The following is a 25864-nucleotide window of genomic DNA, read 5'->3' as shown; positions in this document are numbered from 1 at the left end:
CAGTTTCCGATGCTGTTTGTTATTACTCGCACACCGGCCCAGCACAAACACACTGCCCACACAGTCAAGAGGTGGTAAAGGAGTGCACATCTATGCTGACGCTAACTCCATGAGTACATTACTACATGACGATGGACTGGCTTTCAAATAAGTCATTTTCTGTGGTGACCAGAAAAAAAATAAAATAATTGCCATTAACTGTTATGTGTATGTTCATTATCACTGCCTAGGAGTGGCCTTAGAAGGAGAAAGACAGGGAGTAAATGACTGTGTGTGTGTGTGTGTGTGTGTGTGTGTGTGTGTGTGTTTGTGTGTGTGTGTGTGTGTGGACTGATTGTAGTGAGTTAATAGCCAGCAGTTCTCCTGTTACATAGGGCCTGTGTTAACACCTGTGTGTCCCACACCGCATGGTCCCAGAGAGCTCAGCACGAGGCATTAACTGCAGCCTGATTAAGGCCGCTGTTCCGAGCCCCTCTACCCTCCCTGTTTCCCCCCCCGCAATAACACAGCAGACCACGTGGGCGGCCAGGGCCTGCACTGTACTGGCCATTTCGCACTTTACACTCAGAGGGGATCACAATAAAATCAACAAGCATTTTTTCTATAGCACCCAATTCCAGAGCTTTTCCTGGTCCTGGTATTTTGATTTTGGATTGTCTGCTAAAAGTCAGTGTGTTGTACCACATATTTCAGACAAAAATCTCATCTAAGGCTTGAATAATTCTTTCTTTAACTGTGTTAAAGAGCGTCGTCCGCATTCATATCGGGGTGTCTCATTAGGATGGGGCTGTTCAGTGCATGCCCTCGGGTGGAGCTGTCGGAAACACTGCTCTGACGGATGCCGGGAAGATCAGAGGCTTGTCAGCAGGACGGCTCTCTCTAGGGACCCGAGTGATGGCACACCAATAACAGCACATTTGCTCTCTGTAGCCCGCAAAAAAGTCACACAAGTGCGTGAGTGCTGCCCTTTGTTCCTCAGCACGACCTGGGGGCACCGCATGACACCAGGAGGAGGTGGCATTCGCCAATGGGGGGGGGGGGGGGGGGGGATTGAGATTGAGACGACACCAGCAGCACAAGCTGGCACTGGGTGGTGGTGGGGGAGAAAGACGCAGAGAGAAAGAAGCAAGATGGCTCCGTTAAAAAAACAAAACAAAACAAAAAACCTTCTCCCTGTACTGCCACGCGATCTGTCCCTCCTCCTGCGCTGCACTTCACAAATAGTGCCTATGCAAATGAACTTGAGATGCTGCTGTAACACCTCAGCATCACGTAGAACCAAATGAGGGTACAGGGTGGAGCAGGTGTGGCGGTGCGTTTCCATGACTGTTCTCTTCAAGAGAGGAAAAGGGGAGAGAAACAAGGTGCCACTCTATGGCAGGAGACAGATGCCATGGGTGATTGTTTACATTGTTATCCAATTAACAGACCATAAGAGCAGAAGCATCTGTCAACAAACAAAGCTGTTGTTTTCCTCCCCTCTACCCGTCCCTCCCGCTCATTTCCTCAGCTACGCTCTCTCCTTCTCCCTCGTCCACCGCACTTGTTTGTTTCCCCAGAACCTTCTGCTTGCCCTTCAGCAATTATATTAGACTAATCTGTGCAACACTGATCAAAGCATTGTCACACACTCCCACACACACGCACGCAGAAATAGAGAGAGGACAAACATATGAAGCAAGCCCGTTTCAGAATGGGGTGGCTCATCTCTTCATAATCCCATGAAGGGTTATTAGAAAGGGAAGAAGTGTGACTGAGGAGTGTGTTGCTTGGCTGTTTTCTTTAGACCCCGAGGATGCTGATGGCAGGTAATCCAGCTAAACCTTTAACACACTCCTCAAGTTGAGCGGCCCCACACAGTCCAACAAAAACAAGACAGACAGCTGCCCTGGTGACCAGAGAGGGACACAGAGAGATGGATGAACAATAAATATATCAAAGACTACCAGTCAGTTAAGTATTTGACCCAACCAGGTTGGGTATCAATAAAAGATTGTGTTGGAGTGTGCAATGAAAATAAGTCAGTGTTAAACTGACTCCTACAGAGTTCAATTTACATCGCCAAAGTTTAATTAGGTTTAGCCCTGTAGGAGCTAATTCAGTGCTGCTAATTTCACCATGTAGGCAGTGAAGAAATGTTTAATTAAGGCTGTATCTAGAATCTTAAAGGAAGCATCAAAGAATAGAGAGAGCAGCGAGTTCAACAATGCACCTTTGTTTTCCTGTGTGACATCGCTTACATGCCGCAGAAACCTGATTTACTGATATGATCTGCAGCTGGCAAAGTGGCAAAATTAATTTCAGTAAAAGTATGTTTAAGGATTAGTCCGATCAATACAACAGTACATGCTAATTAAAATGACAATACCGAGCTTGCACAGTACGGCAGGTGGAGGCTATGAAGACGTGTCGGCAGAGCAAACCTTGCGCTGGAGCACCGGGGACCAGGGCAGGGCGATTAGAGCGGCTCCGTGTCCTGGAGCGCGCCCACCAAAACATTTCAACCAAATGAACAATGAGCCGCGCGGACGCACCGCCGCCTTTGTTCTCCCGCGCATCGCTGCTTCAAAAGGATCAATACTGCACTTCATTAGAGCAAGTGAAAAGGCAGCGCGACAACGGGCCGCTGGAAAACAAACAGGCGGACAATGAAGCGGCTTCCGAACCGGGGCAGGATGCACAGCTGAAACAACGCGCTGCGTAATGAAGCAGTTTAGGGCCCTACCCCGTTAATTAAAACCCGATGGCCAGGTCTGAGTTAGTGCCGGGTTTGCCGACTGTTTATTTGGCCAATTAAGGAAAGCAGTGGGGGATCATTATCGGCCCGTCGGGGGGTTGGGGGCTGTTGGATCACGGCTGGAGGCGGGAGGCGGCCGAGGAGGGGTCATGGGTGGAGAAGGGCGCCGATCCATGGCCTCTTGGCTAGCCTGAGAGAGGAGCTCTACGCGCTGAAGGCGAGGGGCCAAGCCAAACACAGACGCGGGGACCTGCGCCAGCCGTCGGGGTTGTAAAAAAACGCGGAGACGCATCGAAACGGGATGGTGGCGACCCTCAGACGGCGAACGCGGCCGGCGTAGACAAAGCAGCCGCGCGGGAAGAGCGTAAAGGCAGTTAGACGAGGCGGCTAAGAGCAGCAGTCGCACTGACTTTGAATGCTGACTGATGGTGTAGATAACCGCAATGGTAGTAAAGCCAGTGTGAATAGGGTGTGATGGCCTATGAAACTCTGGCATTGCATTAAAGAGCATATGAATAGCTGGAGAACTCAGAAGCTGGTGCTAATCCCTCCTTTAGCTCCACCCCCCCTCCCGCACCCGCCCACCCACCCAAAGAGTGCAGGTGCTCGAAGAGAAGGAGAGAGCAAACAGGAGCAGTAAAAGAGCAAGCCTCGCTGAGGCACGGACGGCCCGAGAAACAACAGCATCCGCCACGCTCGCCCTCCCTCTCAGCCCCTCTCTGTTTAATCACTCTCTTATTGCTGGCAATTAGCTTGGGTTTCGGTGTACGGACGAGGCGGAGGGAGAGAGAGAGAGAGAGAGAGAGAGAGAGAGAGAGAGAGAGAGAGAGATGAAGTTTAAACATTTGTGCAGAATTACAAACGCAATAGCGCTGCACGCTCTAATCCTGAGGGAGGGATGGAGAGAAGTCTGTGGAAGAGATGATTTTAATTAGAGGAAGGAGAGCGCGAGAGTGAGAGAGAGAAGGCGAGAATGAGAAGAAGGATTAAACTTGGGCACTGTGTTCACAGTGAGCAACATTGCCAGTCTTTCTGCACTCAACTCTGCAAACTCACTCCAACTCTACAAACTCACTCCAACGCTGGATACACTTTTCCGGGCGCGCGTGCTGGGAGTCCGCACGCACGCACGCACGCACGCACGCACATGCATTTTCTTCTCTGGTTCCTAAACAAAAGCTTCTGTGCTCTGTTTTTTTTATTCTGTTTTATCTTGTTTTTTTTCCCCCCCTTATGTGGATTGGTACATTGTGACTGTTAACATTTAGGTATGAGATTTGTGCCCGCTTGAGCAGTGGTGGTGGTGTGCGTGTTTGTGTAATTGTGTGAATTTGTGCATGTATGGGTGCGTGCGTGGGCACGTGTGTGTTTTCATGTGCCTTCCTCCCAGTCCCTGTGGGATTGGATGGCATGCTGTCCGGGCAGGCCTGCACACTTCTCCTGATTAATGGAAAGCCCATTTCTGTTTCCATGCTGTTAATTAGTCAGGTCGTTAAGAGCAGTGCTCGTTATCTACCTGCCGCAGAGCGAGCACACCCAGCTCTCTAATGACCGCGTGGCACAAAACATGCTCACATAGGACAAACGTGCTGACTGTATCTTAAGTAGCCAGTGTGCTTTCCTACATCCAAGGACCCTAATTAATATTCTGCAAATTACGCATGCACTATAAAAAAACATTTAAAAAAATACTAATTAATGATGCATGGATTTTAATTTATGTGTTGGGGTGGGGGCGGTGTTATATGGTAGAGACACACACAAACTCTCAGGGATTAAAGATGAGCAACAAACTCCAGCCACACGGTGGGATTAACCAGCCAATTATACACTCTCTTTTTCCTGCTGAGCTGTAACACTCGCTCACACTCACGCACACGGGCACACACAAAGAGAAAGCACAATCCTGTCTCAGTACTGTAATTACTGCACCACAGATGGACAGGAATTAAGAGATATTCAGCATCACTAGGGACCTGTTCTAATATCATATCTGGTCATTAATGATTACACCCACTACTGATGCACAAGTAAGGACGGAAGCAAGTCTTGGCGCGGCGTGTTCATGTGCCTGACCGGGCAGAGCGTGTGCAGGCGCGTGTTTGTGCAGACTCACGTTTCTGCGGGGGAAGGTGGTCAGCAGTTTGAATTCGTCGGATGGATAGCCTTTGGAGGCCACGAAGTCAAAGAGAACCTGCAGCCGGGTGGTGCCCAGGAAGCGGCGCTCCAGGAACTCTCCGCTGGGAGTCCGGATCCGGAGCTTGCTGATCCGCTCGCCTCCGTCCTCGCTGGGCTCTGGCGGTAAGGCCTGCTCCAGTGACAGGCGGATGGCCTGGGCAGAGGAGTCATGATATCAGCCACCACGTATCCCCGCAATGGAGCGGCCCATCAAAGCCCAACACGTCGACCTTCATTCATACTGTACATCATGGTAATGCGGTGTGTGCTGAGTTTATGCACCATACTGCTCACATAAAAGTTGTAGGTTTGTCAGCATAGCTCTGTTAATAAATAGAATTTACCAGGCCTCTTCATAAAGGTTAGTCAGCTGTTACACTGTTAAATCTGTAACAATAAAGTAAATGTCTTACGTTAAATGATTGAGCTGGACAGGTGTACAATAAAAAGAGCTCAAGGGGGCTAGTTAAGTCAGAAAGCAAAACTAGAAGTGGGAGCCCTATAATGGAGTGGTGTGACAGAGCAAGAGAGAGAGAAGGTAGAGGAAGAGGGGAGGAGTCGTCGAGTTGGCTCCCCTGTGGCTCGGAGCAGGACCCGCTGCTCCTCTGGGGTTTTCACCTCCAGCTTGTTGTTCCTGTTGTGACACTGGGTAGCATATGCTGTGACAACACGCGCCGCCTTTATTTACCCACCGTAATGCAATTATATTTCATCAAAGTGTACAACAGTAGCTCATTAGCAGCTGTAGGCTTTATGTGCGCGCGTGCCGGCCCTGCTCCCTCAGGTAGGGGCCCGCATGGAAAGGGCTCTTTAGGGGATGAGCAGCGTCCCTCCCCAGACCCAAGCCCTACCCTCCGTGTGTGTGTGCGTGCGTGTATAACCCTGCACACAAAGAGCACTCCAAAGCATCCCTTTCACTGCACAAAGCAAACAGTGTGTGTGTGTGTGTGTGTGTGTGTGTGCGCATTTGTGTAGCACCTGACATAAGACAGAATGACATCACCGCTCACCCCCCTTCTCCTCTCTCCTTCAGCCACATCGGACACAAAAGAGTCTCAATCACAGGCAGCATTTGTCCTCTTTGCCCGCTCTGTGCTGTTTGTCTCAATCCATTGTTGTTGCACATATGCACTAGTGGTGCGTGCGTGCGAGCGCACACGAGCATATTTGTTTGTGAGTTTGTGTGCGCGCGAGTGTGTGTGTCTGCAAGCTTGGCCAGACTCCAGGTGGAGAGTGTCCTGCTGCTTTGTTTATTCATACACAATGTCAGAAAAATTAAGCATCAGGGTAGCCAGAATGCAGACACACACACACAGTCTGCAACAGCTGTTGCACATGCTATACAGCGTCCTTTTAAGATCTGCCATCTTTCTCCATGACGGCAGGGAAGTGAACCTGCACAGTACAGAAACAGACTCTGACGACCGCGTTGTTTCTGTTCCTCTCCGGACACCAAGAGTGAAGCAGATTCACTGCATACATGCTGCAGCACTTCAGCACCTCTGACACCACAGAGTTATTATGTCATATGCGCCAGGCCCAGAACTTCACCGAACAGAGAGAATACATGAGATTTCACCCGTTTCACAGCCGAGAGATTCGCATCAAGAGGCGTGAAATTGTTGTCATATATGCGTGACAGTGCAATCTTTCACAGAACAGGCAAAGAACAAATAACTAGTGCAGGTGCTTGGTGCAGGTGATTTTATCTGTGTGTGTGTGTGTGGTGTGTTTTCCCTGCTGCGTGTGCAGTAGCGAGTCCCTTAGGGTTCATTACAGACAGCAGGTGAGCAGCTTCAGAAAGCGCCTCTCATTAAAACACATGCACATGCGCACATGAAAAAACTGACCTGACACAATTACTCCCAATTGGCTTCATCTATATGCGCATCGCTACAACGCACCATACACTGCTAACCCCTAATCCATACGCGCCTCCACCAAGCTAGTTCAAGCTATCGTGAGGTATCATATGTCAAAAGACACTGTTTTTTATAAGCGTGCAAGGGGTTGGAAACACCATGGCAATGGACTGCAAGCAAAAGACAAAATGAAAGTAAGCTGCACAGAAGTAATTATAAGCTTTTTTCTGAAACCTGTTTAACTAAATGTGGCAAATGATCTCCTACAGCAGGTTCCCATCGGCAGAAGAGAAGCTTTATATTACCAGGTAAACAGAGTACGGGCAGGTCACAAGAAAAAGCAGGAAGCTGGACTTCTCCACCAGCCCTTTAAAGCCAGGGCCGCTTTGTGTGCGCACACGCCTTTGTAAGTCAGGGATTTAATGTGAGCTTGTGTGTTGTGCATTTCAATTCGCTAAAGGGACAATAACAATTGTGTGCGCCACCATCAGCAGCATGCCCTGTTTCCTACCACAAGTCTAGTCTGAGACTCTCATGCTTAAATGGTCATCACTCATAAGCCTTTTACAGTCCAGGCTTTAAAAGGTGACAATTTAGTGGTGCTGTCTCTAGTACGAAGACGTAAATATCTCAAGAATCTCACGCACACGCGTGTTAAGCACACGCCTAAGTGCAATGTCACCAATGTATCCATACTAAACAGTGCAAGGATTTGTTCACACCAGTGTCTGTAAAAGAGATATTTTCATCGTTGCCTTAAAACTTCCTTTAATTTGTCGTGCACCTGTCACATGTAATGCAACGGTCATTTCTGTAACCTGCCACGCGTGATAATGACCTAATAATTTATTAGGTACTCCTACTCTACAGCCTTACGACATACACCACAGCATTTATGGTCAATCCAAAAGTACAGTTAGTTGACTGATGGCACAATAGTACCATGTTTCCAGTGGTGTCTTTCATGAACGATCCTTTTTTCTTTAAAAAGCAAAGCAAAGAAAGGGCAGGCAGGTGATGTCTGGATATTTTGTGCAAGTATATATATATGAATGCATACATATCCGTCTATGCAGTATTCTTAAGTGTTTGCATAAACAGTATTTACCAGTGCATTTACAATATAATTGTATACTAAAAGCATCCAGCCAACACCTGCCCTTTGGTTAAAACCAGGTCACTCATGAAAGAGGACGAATAAAGCTCGACACAATGTACACAGGACACTCGCGCAGTCAGTCAGTTGACTTTAGAGAACAACAGTGGTACCAGAAGTCCAGGAGTGGTGGAGTACACCTTACAATTAAGGCGCGTGCGCATATATAGACACACACACACACACACACACACACACACAAATATATTATATACATATAAAAAAATGCATATGTGAGCATGTACTTAAGGCCATAACAACAGGTGTTAGACTGCATAGTAATAGAACCTATAGCCATGATTTCTGTGAGGCCAGCAGTGTGAGGCTGGAGTGTGACCACAGAGTAAATCCTCACCTCTCGTTCCTCTTCTTGCTCTTTCCTGATTTGCTCCTGACGTACTTGCTCCGCCTCTTCCCGTTCCTGTGCTTCTCTCTAACAAATGTGAAGTAGAGTTTACGACACTGTAGCTGTGAATGATTCAAGAAAAAATGGCCCGAAACCAAACCTACATTTAACTACATTTAACTAAACTAACCATGGATATCACAGTATACCATACAAAATTACCTCAGTTTACACTGCTGTTTACAGCCTGTTGAAAGCCAGTCTCTTTTACCATGTAGCCATACAGCTGCTCTATTGGCTCCCAACATCACTTATTTGCACACTGAGGTGAGGCTGTCTCCTCAGATCTAAACTCTTCATGAATTTTCCTGTGATTGCCGTGATTACTAACTTGTGTGTGCACATAGACATGAATCAAAGAGCTGGTGTGGTGTTTTTGGGGTTTTTTTAGCATCTGGTCTTCATGGGAAGATGTGTGAGCTTGTTAAGGTAGTCCAATCTATGTAAAGATAGCATTTAACCTAGCCTAACATTAATTAGTTAATAAATTACTACAGATATGCCTATTATTCAACTACTTGAAATGCAGCATAATTATTCAAATTAGTACAATTCACTTGATTAAAGTTTACAACAATATATCTACGTGCTGTTTATACTCAACTTAGGAAATGAGTTATGCTCAAATGGTTTGAATTACTAAATGTAAATGGTTTAAGGCAATCAATTTCCTCAGACCACTTGAGATGACTCAAGTCACATTTTACTAACAATGGAGCTAAAAAGCTAAATAAGAAAATTTGCTTTCACCAACCTTTTTGCGATCAGCCTCTAAAGACAAGCGATAGGCTTCGTCCTGCTCCCGCTTCACCATTTCCCTGGCCTCGCGCTCATCCTGAGGACATGCAGGGGAGATCACGTCATAAAATCTAACACTAGTCACAATAAAATACAGGAATGGAAAACACAACCACTCCTGATGTTAGAACGCATGCAAACAGCACACAGAAAGTGATTAATGCGACATAAAAGGGAAACTTTGATTTCGTGGCACCATGAAAATGTCAGACTGACAAAGTAGGAAAGGAAATCAGACGGAAAGAGTATCTTTTGTGTTCCACTGCATACATCCAAGGGTCCATTTACTCCATTGTATGCGCGTGTCTATTGGAAAGGTTCCTGCCGGCCCACGCAAGCTCCAGTGGAGCGAAAAGCATACGGGTCTGCCCTGCATCCTGGACCACGAGGGGAGAAGTGAAGGAGTACCACTGAGGAGCAGGCAGGTGGATGGGCCTGGAGCATGCTGGGAGATCCACCGCAGGACAACCAAAGCAGGGAGGCCAAAATTTAACTGAGCCGCTGAAAGTAAATCAAATGGCAGCTGACTGCTCTCATATATTGCACCATCTTCAGTGGAAAAACACTAATACCAGCAAGACATGGTGAGGTGTTTTCCCAAACCCACTTGCTCTTACACGCACAGCAATGACTCCTCTGGTTTTAGAAAACGTCTGTTGCTAAAAACAGCGAGTCAACTTCAAGAACAAACCTTATGTGAATAAGAAAAGGGTCTGAACTGAATCAAGTCAGTTATATTCCTTGAATCAAATCTCTAGTCTACAATGAGCGCAACAGCAGCAGAGAGTGAGTGTCTATGTAGACAAATTTGTGGATGCACGCACACCACCAGCCCTCCCCTAGAGCTATCTTACATTAGTAATAAAACATACCATTAGGGCAAATATTTGAGTATTTCACCACATTTAACAGCTGTACACTTTAGGCAATCCCATTCTTCCAGTCTGAGGACCTCTGCCTCCATCAGGATGGGAATGTCTGTGGTTCAGCCCTGGCAAGTCTCAGAATTTGCCTCACAGCTGTCACGGAGCGAACGTCACACTGGAGGACTCACACCTCCATTACCCCAGCTCCATTAGCCTGCTAATGCATTACCCGCCACTTCGCATTCACCTCCCTAGCCAACAGGAGCCATTAATCACGCCCGAAAAAAGCGCTCGGTGCCTGGGCTGAGCTGGGCCGTACCCGCTGCGGGAGCATCCGAGAGCCAGGCTACAGCAGATCTTAACCGCACTAGAGTGGGGGCAGGGCTTAAATGGCTTAATGGGTGTAAACAGTGTTCATTATGATCATAAATATCCTCATACATCACTGTCTGTGTTATGCGATGCATTTCCTATAGTCCTATATTGTGCCTTGCAAGTCATAGTAAGTTGGTGGAAACTGACTCTTGCCGCTAATGCGTGTTTAAGGCAGACTTATTAAACACCTTGTCCTGGATCTACAACAGCCAAGGTCATCACACAAAAATGCTAATTTCAGTTGAGTTTTTTGAGACATTCATTCCAAACCTTCTGCCTTTAGCCACCGTTATAAATGTTCGGATCACAGATGCTAATAAAAAAATACCTTCTCAAATCATCCAGTAATAAGAGTATGGTTTCCACAAGGAGTACAAGTATATACTGTACCAAGCAGGTCAATGACATGTTCTCAGCTGCACTCTAAATGGCATGGCGTTCTGTGCACAGCTCGGTGGTGCTGAGCAATGCCATGGAGGGCAGACAGGAATCAAATGAGAAAAGCAGCCAGAGGGGACAACTAACCCATGCTTGCTATGTGAGCAGAACTGCAGCATACCCCACTCAGGCTGCTATGTGGAGTGACCCCTGAATGAAAACACCTGGGCACATGCCTACATACATGCATGCACACGCGTGTGTGTGTTCGCATGTGTGCAGACATGAGCGGTATAGCAACGATGCAATTTCTCAGTAAAACTGCCCAAGGTGAGTTCCAGAGCATGGCAGAACAGAGTGCCACTGCTCGGAAGGCAGCAGGGAGCTCAGGTCTGTTAGTTAATATACAGCTATGTGCTGCTTTGTGTTTCAGTCCTTTCTGTATGGCCCTGCCGTGGTGATCTTAGAAAGAACAGCGAAATCCTTTTTACAGAGGTACAATAGGGAAAACCGGTAAGCCCTTATAAAACTTACCCACCAACACACACGTCTTGTTTTTAGGCCTCATCTTTGTGTGAGAGTTTGTTTGTACAAAGTTCATTGATTTACAACAATCTGTGGTGGCATGCGGCGAAAGCATATAGAAACGGCATCCTGTTCATTTCTTTGTTATAGTCCATTCCAGGTTTGGTAGTGATCAAAGTAGCTAATGAACAGTACTTCTTACTGACCTAACACACACACACACACACACATACGCAAACACAATTTTACAGTGTGTATTTTTTTCTTGTTTGACTGTGTCAATTCTTAAGTGAGACAGAATCATTCTTTTGTCCTAGCCAGTCACTAAAACTCCGCCCTTTTGAGAAACGTTTCACTCTGTTTTATGAAGAGGAAAATAAGAACAGGAACTTGCATTTGGGCCCTCAGGTGAACTGACTTGCCAGGTCAGGTTTTTTTGTGCTGTTTAGCAGGCCCCTCTACCCAGGTGTGCAGAGGGGTCTCAGTAAGCAGGCACTTGACCTGGACTTGCTCACCTCGTCTCTGATGTCCTCTTGCTGCTGAGCAGTGAAGATCTCCATCGCTCCCATCAGCCTCATCATTAGCTCGTCCACTGTCGTGTTGCCTTGTAAACACACACACACACACACACACACACACACATTTATATAACCCAGGAAAATAGGAGTGCATTCACCAGCAGCATACTTTGATCATCAGAAACTGTAATAGTCTGTAACCACCACTGTTAAACAGCACGAGCAACTCCACACGTATGAATGCTGCCTTTGTGAAAACCAGCCAGTGTCAGGATGCTCTCTGTGTTCCATCGCAGGTTACCTTGAATGACATTTAAAACCTCGTTGGACGTCCGCTTGCCCATGACGATGAGCAATAGGGGGAACTGATCCGTTTTGTACGTCCGGATGGTCTGTGCAACAACGCTCCCAAAATGCCTCGTGCACATGGTGAGCAGCCTGGTGGGGAGAGCCAGGAAACATGAGACTCCCACACTCGCACCCACACACTCTCGCACCCACCCACACACACAAACTCAAAGGGAAAACATTACACAGCCATTCTCTGATGGACAGAGACATAGACACAGAAAGAAAGACCAGCAAGTTGGCAGATAAAATGAAACAGTGAAAGGAAGAAAAAAAACCCAGATCATAAGGGAAGATGACTCCTTGTATATTAAAAACCCCTCTATTGTGTGTTTGCTTCCGAGTGACACCACTCTCCCTCTAAAAACACCATGGCGGCGTATTAGTATTCTGCTCCTGCCTCGCAGAATTTGATAGGCCAGGGAGGATTTCTTATTCCATTACAAAGACAGAACTTTAAATTAACATTTCACTGAAGGAAAAGGGTAGCACGCTGGCTTGCAGAGCTCACAGTAAATGTCATAATATTAATGAATTGCTATAGACTGAATGCAAATATAGATTAGATTCTCCCCTCTTCCTTTAATAAGCGCAGTCTTAATAACAGGCTGGTAAAATAGGGTGATGGAACCGACTAGTGTGAGGGGTTGGGGGGGAGAGAAAAGGCACTGAGGACTATTATGAGAATGAATTGAAAGTTGAACAAAATGACTGACTGCTTTACTGAAACAGAAAAGGCGTGTACAGAAAGTCAGTTAAATATTCCTTCACACTGAAACAGGTTTTACAAACTAGAAGGCTTATTTTCCAAAAGCATTTAAAGTACCATTTCTTCAGAGGATTATGGCCCTAGTGTATCCTTACTGTGAACCCATAACAAAAAATACACAGACAATGTATTAGGACCCATTTTCTCAGCATCATTTTTCACATACTAAACTAGTATTAAAATATTTCACATACTCGAGTGATGTTTATGATCCGTCATTTAAAACTAGTCTTTGTACTGACACACTTGCAGCAGTTTGAGATCCCATCCCACTGCCACACTTGTGTGACAGGGACATGCCAAGTGACGCGGAAGAAATCCAGGAGAATGTTAAGTTTCAGACCTCCTGAGGGGAGTGATTTTCCCCTGCACTGCCAACACCTGGTCTTTTAAACATCTCATCATGGATGACTAAATAATGGGAGTGACATCTTTCGCATACCTCACTTACTCTCTCTCACTCCCTCCCTCAATCACTCCACACACTAAGGTGTGCAGTGAATTTTCTCACGCTGTCAGCCCACACCTCTCATACTAGGGAATGTGTATGTTCGTTCACTCGTTCGTTCGTTCACTCACTCACCTCACTCACTCACAGCCTGAGCGGAATGGCTCCTCTGCGCATTCAGCTTCTGATCACTAGGGAGCAGGGTTGTGGCCCTTCAAGTGACTCCGGTTTGAGTCCCAGCTGTGCCATGTACTGGATTGATTTTGAGCTGGTCAGGGATGTACTGTGGCAGTAGTGTGACAGTGAAGGACCTTTGACAACCATAACACTAAAACTTCACAAATAATAGAAAAATAAAAATCAGCTTGCTAAGATCTTGTCATCTTCTGAGGGCCGCGTGTCTCATGGGTGATTACACTGGCATGTAGTCCACAGCGCTGTGCCTATGCATAACTAATCTGTTAAAAAGGCCAGTAAAACAGCCAAAGCAGCCAGCTAAGCACCAAGACCAGGTCTACTCTCTCCCCCACACACACACAACCACTGTGAACACTGCCAATCACCAGTCAGTCAGGCTCCACTCAAGAGCGTGAGAACGTACAAGAAAGCGTGTGCGCGCGCATGTGGTTGTGCGCGCGCCTGTGCGCATCAGGATATGACTTTGTCTGTGTGCCCACAAAAACACACGGACGTGTGTGAGTGTGCGTCGCCGCTTGCCGCTCATGAATAGCCCCAGATGTTGTCCGCCTTTAATCTGTGGTAGAAAGGCCCAGCTGGGGCAAAAAGCACTAGGGGAGAGCCGGAGGAATGGAGGCAGGGGCCCGGCTCAAGGAGCTCCTGCCAGAGCAGGGTCACTCGCCGCCTTTCGGAGACGGCCTGCTCCGGGAGGAGGCCTTTTGGGGTGAAGCCTAGTGGAAGGAAAAGCCCAGGCCTGCCCTGCAGCAAAGCCTGCTGGGTCCAATCAAGACTCCATCTGCCACCTGACCAGACCCTCCCTCGCTCCCCCCCCCCCCCTTCACCTCGCCCTTTCTCTCCCCTTGCGCTCCTTAATGTCGCAGTGATTCGCAGCAAGGAAAAAATATGAAATTTACACCCTAAGAACTACTACAAAAAGATCTACCATCAACAGCTAAATAGTTAAGGGGATCTGTCGCTACACCGACTTTAAGCAAGAAACGAGGTGTCTTTAGAGTTATTATTCTACCTCAGGGAGAGCAGCACCCTCACATTTACATCCAAGGAAGCATTTTCAGTTTAAAAAGGTAAAAAACAAAAAATTCGTACAAAATCTGACAAGAAACGAAACTCAACTACCCTCCTCCACCTTTGCCAAAATGAAGACATTCTCAGCAGCAGACTGAATGAGAACTAGGAGTCTAACTGACCCTTTATTGGGGCAGATTAGTGCAGATTGCCCTGTCGGGGCCTCAGAAAGCAAACAACTGCTTTTGTCAAAGAACCCAATGAGGGATGAGAGGAGAGCAGACGGGGGAGGGGCAGAATCTCTCATTATGAGATCATCCATTTTGGGTGTGAAAATGCTTCCGATCTCACCCCCCCCCCCCCCTTTTATTTTTTTATTTTGAGTGGGTCAGTGTTTTGGCATGAGAGTGTGTGTATGTGTGTGTGTGTGTGTGTATATTAGAGAGTGAGAGTGTGTATGTGTGCGTGTTTGCGTTCTACCTGGCTTTGTTGGCTTCTTTAGTGACATCCCATGCCCATGTGATGAAGTTCTGGCTGAGATATGAGACTATGGAGTCTGCACACATCATCTGGGAGCAGAAGACATTGCTGAGAACACTGTCGTCATTGTGGAGGTAGATGGCCAGCAGCTTTCTCTGAAAAACAAAAAGGACAAAATTTACAATAAAAAATTGGTCCCCTCCCATTTCGAACCCGGCCGACCAAGGAGCTTAATTTCATCGAGCTCTTGCAGAGCATTCCTGACAATGGTATCCCCCATCTTGGTGGGCCTTGCAGGACAAGGCTCGCCATGAGCTTGGCTGCTGCGTGCTCTCGTGTTATTGTGGCGGGGTTTAGACAGCACTGCTCTCAACATGAAGCAGCCGTTTGTGCGCTGATGCGGCGGAGCCCCGGAGCTGTTGAGGCCAAGCCCGGCGTCCAGCTACGACGCCCAATCCAAATCAAATCGGCGCGGGGTAAATAAAACTTTCTCCGAGCGTGCTGGCGACAAAACAAGAAGTCGAACAAATCGCTTTGTTTGCTTTGCATCAAATGCCAGCGGCCTGCCTCAGCGGCGCGGGTTAGCGGAGCGCGGCGCGCACAATATTGACGGCTGTCGTCATCCACGGCGTGTTTACGCGGCTCGCTCGCCGGACGGGATGGCTAATTAAAAAACAAACACTGCCATAAACATGAAAGGGTTCCCGGGACGAGGCGCGGGAATAAGCGCCGCCAAATTGCGGTGCGGCTCTAACCGGCATGCCCCCTGCTGACCCCCTGCCGTTTTCCCCTCAGCCCGCGCGGAGGCATCAGGGAGCGGGCCTGACCATTTCACGTGGGGGGGGGGAGCGTTATGGTGGTGACGAGAGCACCGGGCTAGACGGCAGAGAGCGCAGAGCGAGGGCCCAAGGAGCGCTGCTGTGTTTGCACAGCGATTAGAGCTTCAGAATAAGCAGCATGGCTCCTAGCGGGAGAGAACTCGGGCCTCTTTCACTCCTTCAATTCAACACCCTGAAAAGATTAAACACTCATGCTGGGTGGACAAGCAAATGCGCCGTTGGATGGAGGGAAGGTTTTTACACACAAAACAAGACACACACACACACACACACACACGTTGACTGTCCTACCCCCCAATTTTCCTCCAAATCCACAAAGCACCAGCTAGCGAGTGAGAGAATGTGTTCACCTTGAGCTGCGAAGACGTTTTGACCTATTGAGCCTTCTAAGATTTCCTGAGAGGAGTGAGAGAAGGTATTCTCTCTAATAACAGTCTTTAGGCAGCACCCTTCATATCCCGCCCCTCTATTACGAGCGGCCCCTCCTCACCACTTTCATCACATTGTTGTCCCAGCTCATCTTTTGTGGGGCTTTTCTTCGCCTGCAGAAATCAGGGCTCAGTCCAAATTACTGGGTCTGTTAAGGGCTAGAAACTGACCCGAAAGCTCTCACCCAGATCCCAGCTTCTCCCCACCTGTTCGGCGCAGAGCGAGGCCAGCAGCCTGAAGGAGGTGATAAAGGAGGGGACAAGGGAAGGGAAGGAGGAGGAAAGACGATCCGCCCTGTGAGCGGAAGAAAAACGGCGTTCACACAGCCGCCGGATGACGGCATCCTCCTCCCGGGCCTCTGTAACGGCACCCACTGTGAACCCGCCTGCGTTGGCTGGGCCGAGCGCGAGGATTAGACGCGACGCAACCCACGCCCCCCGCCGCCCCACGGACCGAGCCGAGTAACGTGCAACATGAGAGCCAGCTTTCCCGTCATGGCGCACAGGGCAGGCATGATGACGGCGCTCGCGGACCAACTCTTACGCAGAGAACAAGGAACATGTTTGTGTGGGCAGGACAGCCATTCTGAAATAACCTCATGCAAAAACCAGAGCACCAATAAAAATGTACACTACATGGCATGCAATGCATTTTTTATTCTTCCTGTACTGTCATCAAGTCAAACTAAAGAAGCAGAACTAAATGTAGCCTCATCACCTCACTAGGAAAAATGACAATAACATGGGGCCAATAAGTTTTCACACGCAGCAATGGGGGCCGTACACAGACCCAGACCCTCCGCCCCCCATATGTTTCCTTTGACGGGCATCCATTTTGATGCCCAGTGCACTGAGTAGATGTTTGAATCATAGGACGTTTTTAATTACAGTCGACATGGAGAAGAGAGAGAAAGGGAGACAGACACGGGGGGGGGGGGTGTGAAAAGCTCTGCAGCCTGTAGAAAAGCAAACAGTGGGAAATGAGGAGTTCATATTACTGCTCCCGCGTGACCTCAGGCCGCAGCATACAAACGCCCCCATCGATCGCTAGCGCAGATTGCACTTAAAGCGCCGCACTAAAACAGAAGTGATCGGCAAATGTCCTCCGCACTAAGCTGAAGACTGATAGCAGTTCAGTGGTTCATGCAGGTACACACAGAAACAGAATGAAGGGAAGGTCTCATCACATGGCAGCAAAGTGCAGAGTAAGAAAGAGAATGATGGGCTGTATGGCTCCTGAGCATGATAATACCTCAAAGTAATTTAGACTTCCCACCAATGATGAGAAAATTCTACAGCCCAAAATAAGGTGAAAGAGAACACTCTTATTGCCACATCTATCCAACCAACTGGAGATAACAGAGGAATTTCGTTCTTCACGTTCCCGTGCCATCATGGTTCAGGCGTGGTGCTGTCGTCTTTTAGCTCGGGCATGATGGAGGTGCTGGAGGATCCATGAATTTTGATGCGCGCCTTTGTGTGTGAGCTAGAGTGGGGTTACTGTGATTAGCTGGACGTTAAGGGGATTTGGGCGAGGGCCGGGCTGCCGATGGGTGGCCTGTCAGGAGGGCCTTAGCGTTGATCCCCGGGGCTGAGCTCAAGGGTCCTCCGGGTTTTCATTAAGGGCGGATTGGGAGCATCTCTGCCTCTCCAGCAACACTTCATCAAATGTAGTGTTTTACTTAGTGATTAGCTGGCCAGGCCTTTGAGAGGAGGATGAGGACACACACATGCACACAATATCTGTTTAATGAGCAATCGGAGGAGATGACATGCACTAAGACTTTGAACAGGCTCTTTAATCGCTGGGGGGTGGAATTTATTGCCAGTTCTTGGGAGAACGGGAGAGGACAGAGAAGAATGAGAGAAAAGGGAATTTAGGGATGACTGAGCAGCAGGTGAGTTGGGATGCTCATAGAGAAAGAAGCTGACAAGCTCCGGCTCTCATTCATGTCTGCACTGCAGAGCTGGAAATCATAGGAGATGGATCAGATCAGAGCGAGACAGAGAGTGGCAGGAAAAGACAGAGAATCACAAGGCGGTCCGACGCTCTGTTTTTTCCTGTTGGGTTCATTTTCATCGACACTGTGTTTCCTCGAGGAGAGCGGCGGCCATATTGCGTGCGCTTGGGCGAGGAGAGGAGATCAGCTGGGGAACAGGCGAAGAGCCAGTCGAGCCTCCCCCTCGTGCTCCGAAACCCCCCTAACATCTTGCTGCTTCCTCCCTGTCTAATAAAACTGTAATCCACACAAGCTGTCAGTTGATACAAGCCTCCTTCAGAGGCCGCGGCGGGAGAGGCAGCGCTGAGCCGCTATAAATAAAGCTTCAGCTGTTCAAAAGGGAAACGGGCAAGTTTTAATGGGGAATTATGCCGACGGGAGGGAGGTGCTGTCAATCAGGCTGTCAGGAATGTTTATACACCTTGGAAGGTTAGAAATCTCCATGAGCACGAGCAGCAAGAGGATTTTAGAAGAGCGTGAGATTAAGTACAGCTTTTTTCTTTTTTCTCCCTCAAACAAAGTTTGTGAAACACAGGACTTGAATCTGTCTCATTTTTCCTTCACCTTTTACCTGTCAGGTATTTGACAGGTATTCTTCATGGCACATCACTCCTACTCTTCTCCATACTGATCTTTTGGACAAAAACCGTTAGCTACACTGGTGGAAGAACAGTAGGATGACAATCTGGTGACATCAATGTAAAACGAAGTTAAACTTGAAGATTGTCACTAACCGATAAAAACTTTAGCTTGCCCACAAGCTAGCTCACAGCCTTGGAATATAAACTGCTTATTTAATGAGGTTAAATAAATATCACACTCTTTACTACCAAGCTTTAATAGAGACAGAATGCATTTCCTCATGCTGAAGTTCGAAAATGGGGCTGTGAGTATACTCACATCTCTGGCTTTGCCATAAAAGGCCTCTTGAGATGCAGCCTCCAGGGACCCGATGTAGAAGACCGGATGGCAATCTCCATATCTAACCACAAACAGTGTCAAAAAACAACATAAAAATGTTTACTCAGTGCAGTTTAATAAATAAGAACACTCGATCATAAAGAGACTTGATTTTGCCTTTATGCCACCTCCATTTTGCATTTTTGGTTGTTACTGGTTATTCAACTTCTTACAGTTTTCATGTCTTATGTTCACTGATCATTTTAACATGGTACTTCAAGTCAAGTGTCCATCTGAAATTCCCAACTGTTAAAGAGAATTTTACAAAAGTTAAAAAAAAAGTCAAAAATGTTAATTCTGTATAACAGTTGTACAAAACAGAACTTTACAAATTCAAGTGCCTGCCAACAAAACACACTCTTCGAATTCTGCATGCAAAATATTCAATGTTCATTTGCCTGCAGTTATTACCAGCAGTATGGGCATAATGCAGCAAGTGACCTGAACCTGATAGACACTAAACAGGAGGGGAATAAAATGCCCAAAAGACCAAGTCTTCTCGTGGCCCACCTTGATGAGAACTCAGCAGTGAAGTGCAGCAAGGCGTCACCCTCATTCTCACTGTTCTCTGGCACTGAGGAGAGTAAAAACACGAGGGCAAGTTCTCTCGCACTGAAACTGGACGAGCCAAAACCACGGCCAGGAACTCAGCAGGAGAAGGGCATTTTTTACAACTTACTCATTGGCGACTTTCGACAGCTCGAGCTTCCCATGCCAAAGATTTCACACTCATCTACACCAAACTCGGACGCGTCCTCAAAGTCATCTCCTTCACTGTCGCTGACCATGTGGACATCTGTGCACTGCCATAAATACAGCCAGAGGTTTTTAAATTAGTTTTTTTTAGGTAATAAATAGCGTTTCTCTTACATCACTGGGGCTCAGACAATTTATGCTTTTAATTTTGATGCCTTAATATACTTGACTGGACTAGAAAGGGTAGCTAGGAACCTGAGAGGGAAAAAGTTATAATTATAATCCACTGCCATCCATTCATCAGATTCACAGAGGAGAAGGGAAAAAAAAAAAAAAAAAAAAATTCCCAGCCTTCGGAAATGTACGGAGCTAGGGAATTACAGTGTGAACACAAAGCAACCCGACTGTGACTACGTGGGGTGTGTTACATCGCCCATACTTGCAGTAAACACACTCATTCCAACTCTCAGTGCTGGTCCAGTTTACAGCACAACTGAGCAATTCATGTCCAGGCCCAAAAGACTGTGGGAGGCCCCTTGTCACTGACAAATTTAGAATTTCTTCTAACCTTTTCTTGCTAGAGTGCACATGTGGTAATGAACACAAAGAGACTAGGAATGACAGTAGCATCAACATGCCAGAAATACACAGCTGCTTTGGGTGACACCTAAAACTTTTTTTTTTTTTTTTTTTGGCTGGCTATTCAGGAATGATAAATTAATTCTAAAAATGAAGCCAGGCCAATAATGTCTGAAAAATTTTAAAAAGGAGTAATGTGAATGCACAGCCTCTGCTGCCCGTGCTTCGTTCCAAATTTCCACTCGGAGTTAGAAATTATCATCCACTAACAGTGTCAAAATTGAAAGCAGATAATGTATTAAAACACAGAACTTTCATAACTATTCATTATTGCATGTGATGTCATTTATTCGTATGTGGAATCTAGCAACCAAGCAAATTAACATACACAAAATGATGTACTCAGCTACTCTACAAATATCTTTAATAACTAACTAACTAAATAAATAAATAAATACATTTGACATACAACACATTTGACAAATGGGTTTACGCATAAAATAGTAAGCTAACAAACATGGCTTAAAAAAAAACAAAACAAAAAAAAACAACCCCAGGGGTGTCGAGTATGTTAATGAGTGTGTGACGTGTCATCCTATACCTCCTCAGTGGGCTCCAGAGCACTGGCTGGGGAGGATCTTCTGCACACGCTCAGGCGATGGCACGGGTAGGTGATCCCACAGGAGGCCAACGTCATCTGCACACCAACAGCAGCACAGGCGTCAGACGCACAGCTCCACGGAGTGACGCGGCCACTGCCGCAGCCAGGCTGGGAATGCCGGGCTGGGGGTCACCCAAGTGTTGGATGACGCGAGGTTTGGTTTCTGGCACGGCACCACTAACACTAGGTTAAAATAAAGGCGCTTGTATATGATTCTGAGGCGCATGTATTTGACATGCCAGATACAGATTAAACCCCAACATGAATTAGAATCATTCTCAAAGTCAGAAGCTGAAGTGGAGTGATGAGTGCTAATGATTTTAAAAAGCAATCTCTCCCCAAGCCAGCATGCTCGCAGCACCTCCACGCTGCTCAGGTGGGGGAGGGTTGGGTGGAGGTCTGGATGTCTCATTAACTCCCCATCTGCAATGAAAATGTCAGCAGGCCTGCACACGACAGGGACTCATTAAGGCCCGCCGACCCCTCGCACCTCCCTGCCGGCGTGGAGCAGAGTGCATCAGCTTTATCAACACTTACCTGACATTAGCATTTAGTGCTTTCGCCGAGCCTCACCTGCCGCTGCTGTTCTGCTGGATGCTCCCGCCCAGCCCCGCGTCAGTTTACTCAAGACGTACTCAGCCATGTCTTCTTATTACAGAGCCGATAATTAAACCCTAAGCTCAGCTCTAATGTAGCTCGTAAGACCCGTCATAAGACCCGTCAATACCACAAACCTGCATCATCCACATGGCCCACGAACTAGGTAACAAAAGGTCAGTGTCTAGAAGCTTATCTAGGCAACAGCTAGCCTGCAGGCTGATAAGACAGTGGGGGGGGTGGGGGGTGATCAGATCAGGCCTATTGGTGTAAATGAGAAGGGCAGGAGAGCAGATGTCATGGGGTCACAGTGTGTGCTACTGTCAGGCATGGGAGCCAGCAGGGCACTTGCGAATCGGAATGTAATTGAGTTCTGAAGGATGAAAAATTCTGATGGGTTTGTACTCAAAATCTCACACATAGATTTACCTTTGAGGAGCAAAAAAATCTAACAGATATATGAGCTACTTGGAAAGAAAAGTAAGGCAGTTATGAGACGTCAAAGCAATGCTGCAAACTGAGTAATGTTGCAAACAGACTTGCAGATGGAAATATTGCTTCCTCTCCATCGTTCCTCCAAGTAGAATGATACTGCCGGAATGTCAATTAAATCTGAAATTTAAAAGTTGAATGAAATAGAAAACCTAACCAAAACAAACCGAAATGAGGCAACAACAAATTTTCCATAGTCATTCCATTCAATGGACAACCACATAATGCAGTGAAGAAAAAGTGAAGTAAGCATTTGGGAAAGCAAAGCTACATCACATGAGCTTGGGCCCTAGCCCACACAGATGACAGATTGTGTTTCTTGTCTTTCAGGACATAAAACAAGTTTACTGTACAAAAAGGCCCGAGAAAGAGCAATGGTCTAGGTGGTTAAAGCAGACGGGAACACCTGGGGAGAAAACACTTAACTGGATTGCCTTATTGTCCAAACATCTGACCTTTTCTACAGGAATCTCGAGTGCTTAGACCAGTGTAACTCTGGATAACCTGGAATCACATTTCACACCATCTGAAAGACTGTTACCAAACACTAAAAAAGGACAGTTAAAAGCATACAACTACCAACGAAAGAGGAAACAAATTATGTTGTGGCTGACGTCAGGCAATGGTGTGGTTTGTACAGAGCTGGGTGAGCGTTCAGGAGAGAGATTTTTGCAGTGCTGCAAATGGATGTCTGATTCCATCATCCCTCTCCTCCCCAGGCAATCAAACGTGGAGTGCTGGCTCAGGCTTCTCAACAGTGGGATCTCCCTATTGCCCTCATAAGAGTTTGAATCAAGTTTCATCACTCCACCATACAATAGGGATTTGGAGACAGGGGCAGAGGAAGCTGGCTATATAGGAAGCAGAACATATGAAGGAGTGCCCCCCCCCCTCCTCCCCTCTTCCTCACCACGTTGCGAGACGAGCACTGCTGGCTGCTTGGGTGCCGAAGAGCCGCAGGCTACAGGGGAGGGGTCACTCCACGACCCCCAACCAACACCCCCCCCACCCCAAGCCCTTTCCCCCACAACCCCCTGCTCCAACGCTGCACAATGAAGCAGCCCTTCTCCTTTAGGATCCTCTTAATTACCACTCGCTTCAAAGGGCCTTGCAGTGGTGAGCATGCAGAGGAAGATTCCTCTTTCTCTCTCCAAACAAAATCTTGCACACTGCCCAATTCTTTTACTTTTCGCCCCCTTGTGCTTCTCCATTCTTCACTCTGAGTCTCTCTCCGGCAGCGAGGGTGAGATAACTGCTGCAGACAGCTGCACTGTCTGCTGTTGAGCACCGGCAAAACACCTCTTTCACAGAGTACCACAACAGACTGCAGAGAGAGAGGCTGAAGAGAAGAAAAGAAAGGACAAAGTCCCGCCCTAAACACCTGTTGGGGCCTTGCAGGTTATTGGCAGTGTGTCAACCTATGGTTTTAGCAGTGGGCTAGTCTACTTCTTCTAAGCCCTGGGGCAAGAATAGGGTCTTTTCTCTCTAAACTAGTATTATGTATTATTAATTCATATAGACTGATAATGATACTTCACATATACTATACTGATAAAAATCTAAATATTGAAAATGTGCTTTCCATGTGAAGAGCGTCACAGCTTTGAGCTCATAAGGGCTGAAAGGCGAACAGCAGGGGAAAGTGTGCAGCAATGACACCATTACACTGGACAGGACATGTAGAGCGCACCTAAAGTCAGACGGTGGGGGCCGAGAGAAAGCGACATGCGGCGGGCTGGTGGTTTGGTAGTGCGTGGAGGTGTGCGCGTATATCTCCCTGCAGACAGCAATCTCACCAAGGGCTCTGGGTGGCTTAGCTCTGAGCCCTGTCGCTACGGCAACCAGCAGGCCCAATAAGCCTCCTCCTCGAGTCGACAAGGTGAAGAGCCCATAAGAGGCGAGGGGCACACAGCTCCTCAGAGAGCAGGCGCAGTAATACATTAGCAAACACCATGAAACACTGGATAAATGTCAGCAATTATGGGGGAAAGGACTCTAATAAGGACGTTTCTGCAGCTGTCAATCATTTCCACAGGTGTTTAGTAAGGCTGCCGGTCAGAAGTGACAAGCAGTGGGGAGAGAGTTGGGCTGAGGTGTGAGCTCCGAGACAGAACACCGAGAGAGAGAAAGAAGAGAGAGGAAACAAGCGGGAGAGTCTTTATTGACAATATTCTGTGTTGATAGTAACAGTTAAGTAATTTTTTTTCTTTTCCCTACAATCTGAGTAAAAGGCCAAAACACCCGTTTTTGTGCTCTCTTGTTTCTTTTTTAAATCACACCCCCCCCCCCCTTGCACCTCACACGAAACGATCCAGCAAGTGCACTTAGCTACGAAGAAGCATGAAAACACAGGTAGCAGACAGAGGCTGCCTGTAATGTGAGCTGTAACAGGCCTCCTGCTGCCTTGTCCCTTCCGACACTATCCCACATTCACCCAAACACACACAGAGCAAAGACAATCTAGAGGAAGTAAAACAGACTACAGTTTGGACACCTTTTGTGGAACAGAGTATTTTAAAAATGCTTACTGACAAATGCAGGTAAAAAGCATCAATGTAGTGACTGCACTTTTTATAAAGGTTATTAACGCCATATAGAAACAGTTTATGAACTTTAATAACCAATAGATCATAAATCGAAAGGTTCAATAACAGTAGATCAAGGGCACAAAATAAACATACAGAATCATCCCCTTTACTGTGTCAGGCAGAAATGCAGTGGGAAGGGGTTATGGGCTACCTATGGGCTACAGGAAGAGCCTGACGGAAGTTAGGAGAAGCAGCGGTGTGGCTAGAGTGAACCATTGAGCCATCTGACCGAACACTTCTGTTCGAGATGTGTAGGTAGTCAGAGATGGCACCGATCCAACAGCACATATTGGAATACGCTCAATATCAGTAAAAACTGCTGGATTGGATGTTGGGAGAAATATTTTTAATGAAACCAATCCAATGTCATCACAAACCCAACCTGAAAATAGCACAGCAGTGCTTTGCAGCAGCACACAGCAGGTCCTGTGATAATAGCAAGCTTAGACGGAACAGTTTATACACTGCTGCAGAGTTTTTCTTCACATTAACAATTAAAACTATTAGTCAACTGCAATGTACTTGCACATGTGTGATGAGTTGCATCGCCAACATGTAGTTTTGATAACCCCGTGTGATTGTTACATGTGACAATCTTTCAAGAAGGCAGTTTAAGGTTTATAAAAAACATTTAAAGCAGTATATTGGCTCACTAGTTTCCTGGAGGCCCAGAAGGGCCACATTGTATTGCCTACTGTGATGAGCAGTGTGATAACTGCATTTTATAAGCAAAAAAAAATTTGAACATAAATTTACAGAATGTGCAATGCTCAAAAGCTTGAATGATGTTTAAAAAAAATGTACTTGTTTTAAAATTATCGAGTTGCAACTGTTTTAGATATGGGGCAAAAATTACTTTAAAAGTGACATAACTGTCTAAACAACCAAAATAATTCAGTCGTCTCCATCTGTGTACACCGTTTCTAATTAGCAGCAGAACATCTTAAGAGAAAGAAAGAAAAGTAATTAAATAAAGA

At 46.8% G+C, this 25864-nt stretch overlaps 1 protein-coding gene across 2 annotated transcripts in view; it reads right to left on the bottom strand.

Annotated features, from left to right (window-relative positions):
* Nucleotides 1–25864, bottom strand: part of faf1 (Fas (TNFRSF6) associated factor 1) — a 56278-nt gene that overhangs the window by 1099 nt on the left and 29315 nt on the right. For both annotated transcript variants that reach the window (XM_035521924.1, XM_035521925.1), the window contains exons 9-18: nt 21151–21246; nt 19954–20077; nt 19785–19848; nt 19215–19296; nt 15048–15202; nt 12101–12237; nt 11797–11885; nt 9094–9174; nt 8289–8366; nt 4854–5069 (exon numbers count right to left, since the gene is read on the bottom strand). In XM_035521924.1, coding sequence (XP_035377817.1) covers nt 4854–5069; nt 8289–8366; nt 9094–9174; nt 11797–11885; nt 12101–12237; nt 15048–15202; nt 19215–19296; nt 19785–19848; nt 19954–20077; nt 21151–21246 — 1122 coding nt within the window. The remainder of the gene's footprint in view (nt 1–4853; nt 5070–8288; nt 8367–9093; nt 9175–11796; nt 11886–12100; nt 12238–15047; nt 15203–19214; nt 19297–19784; nt 19849–19953; nt 20078–21150; nt 21247–25864) is intronic.

Source organism: Electrophorus electricus, chromosome 23 (assembly GCF_013358815.1).
Source record: "Electrophorus electricus isolate fEleEle1 chromosome 23, fEleEle1.pri, whole genome shotgun sequence".
Classification (NCBI taxonomy): domain Eukaryota; kingdom Metazoa; phylum Chordata; class Actinopteri; order Gymnotiformes; family Gymnotidae; genus Electrophorus; species Electrophorus electricus.
The sequence above is the reverse complement of the archived record's forward strand: the minus strand, read 5'-3'. Positions and strand labels throughout refer to the sequence as shown.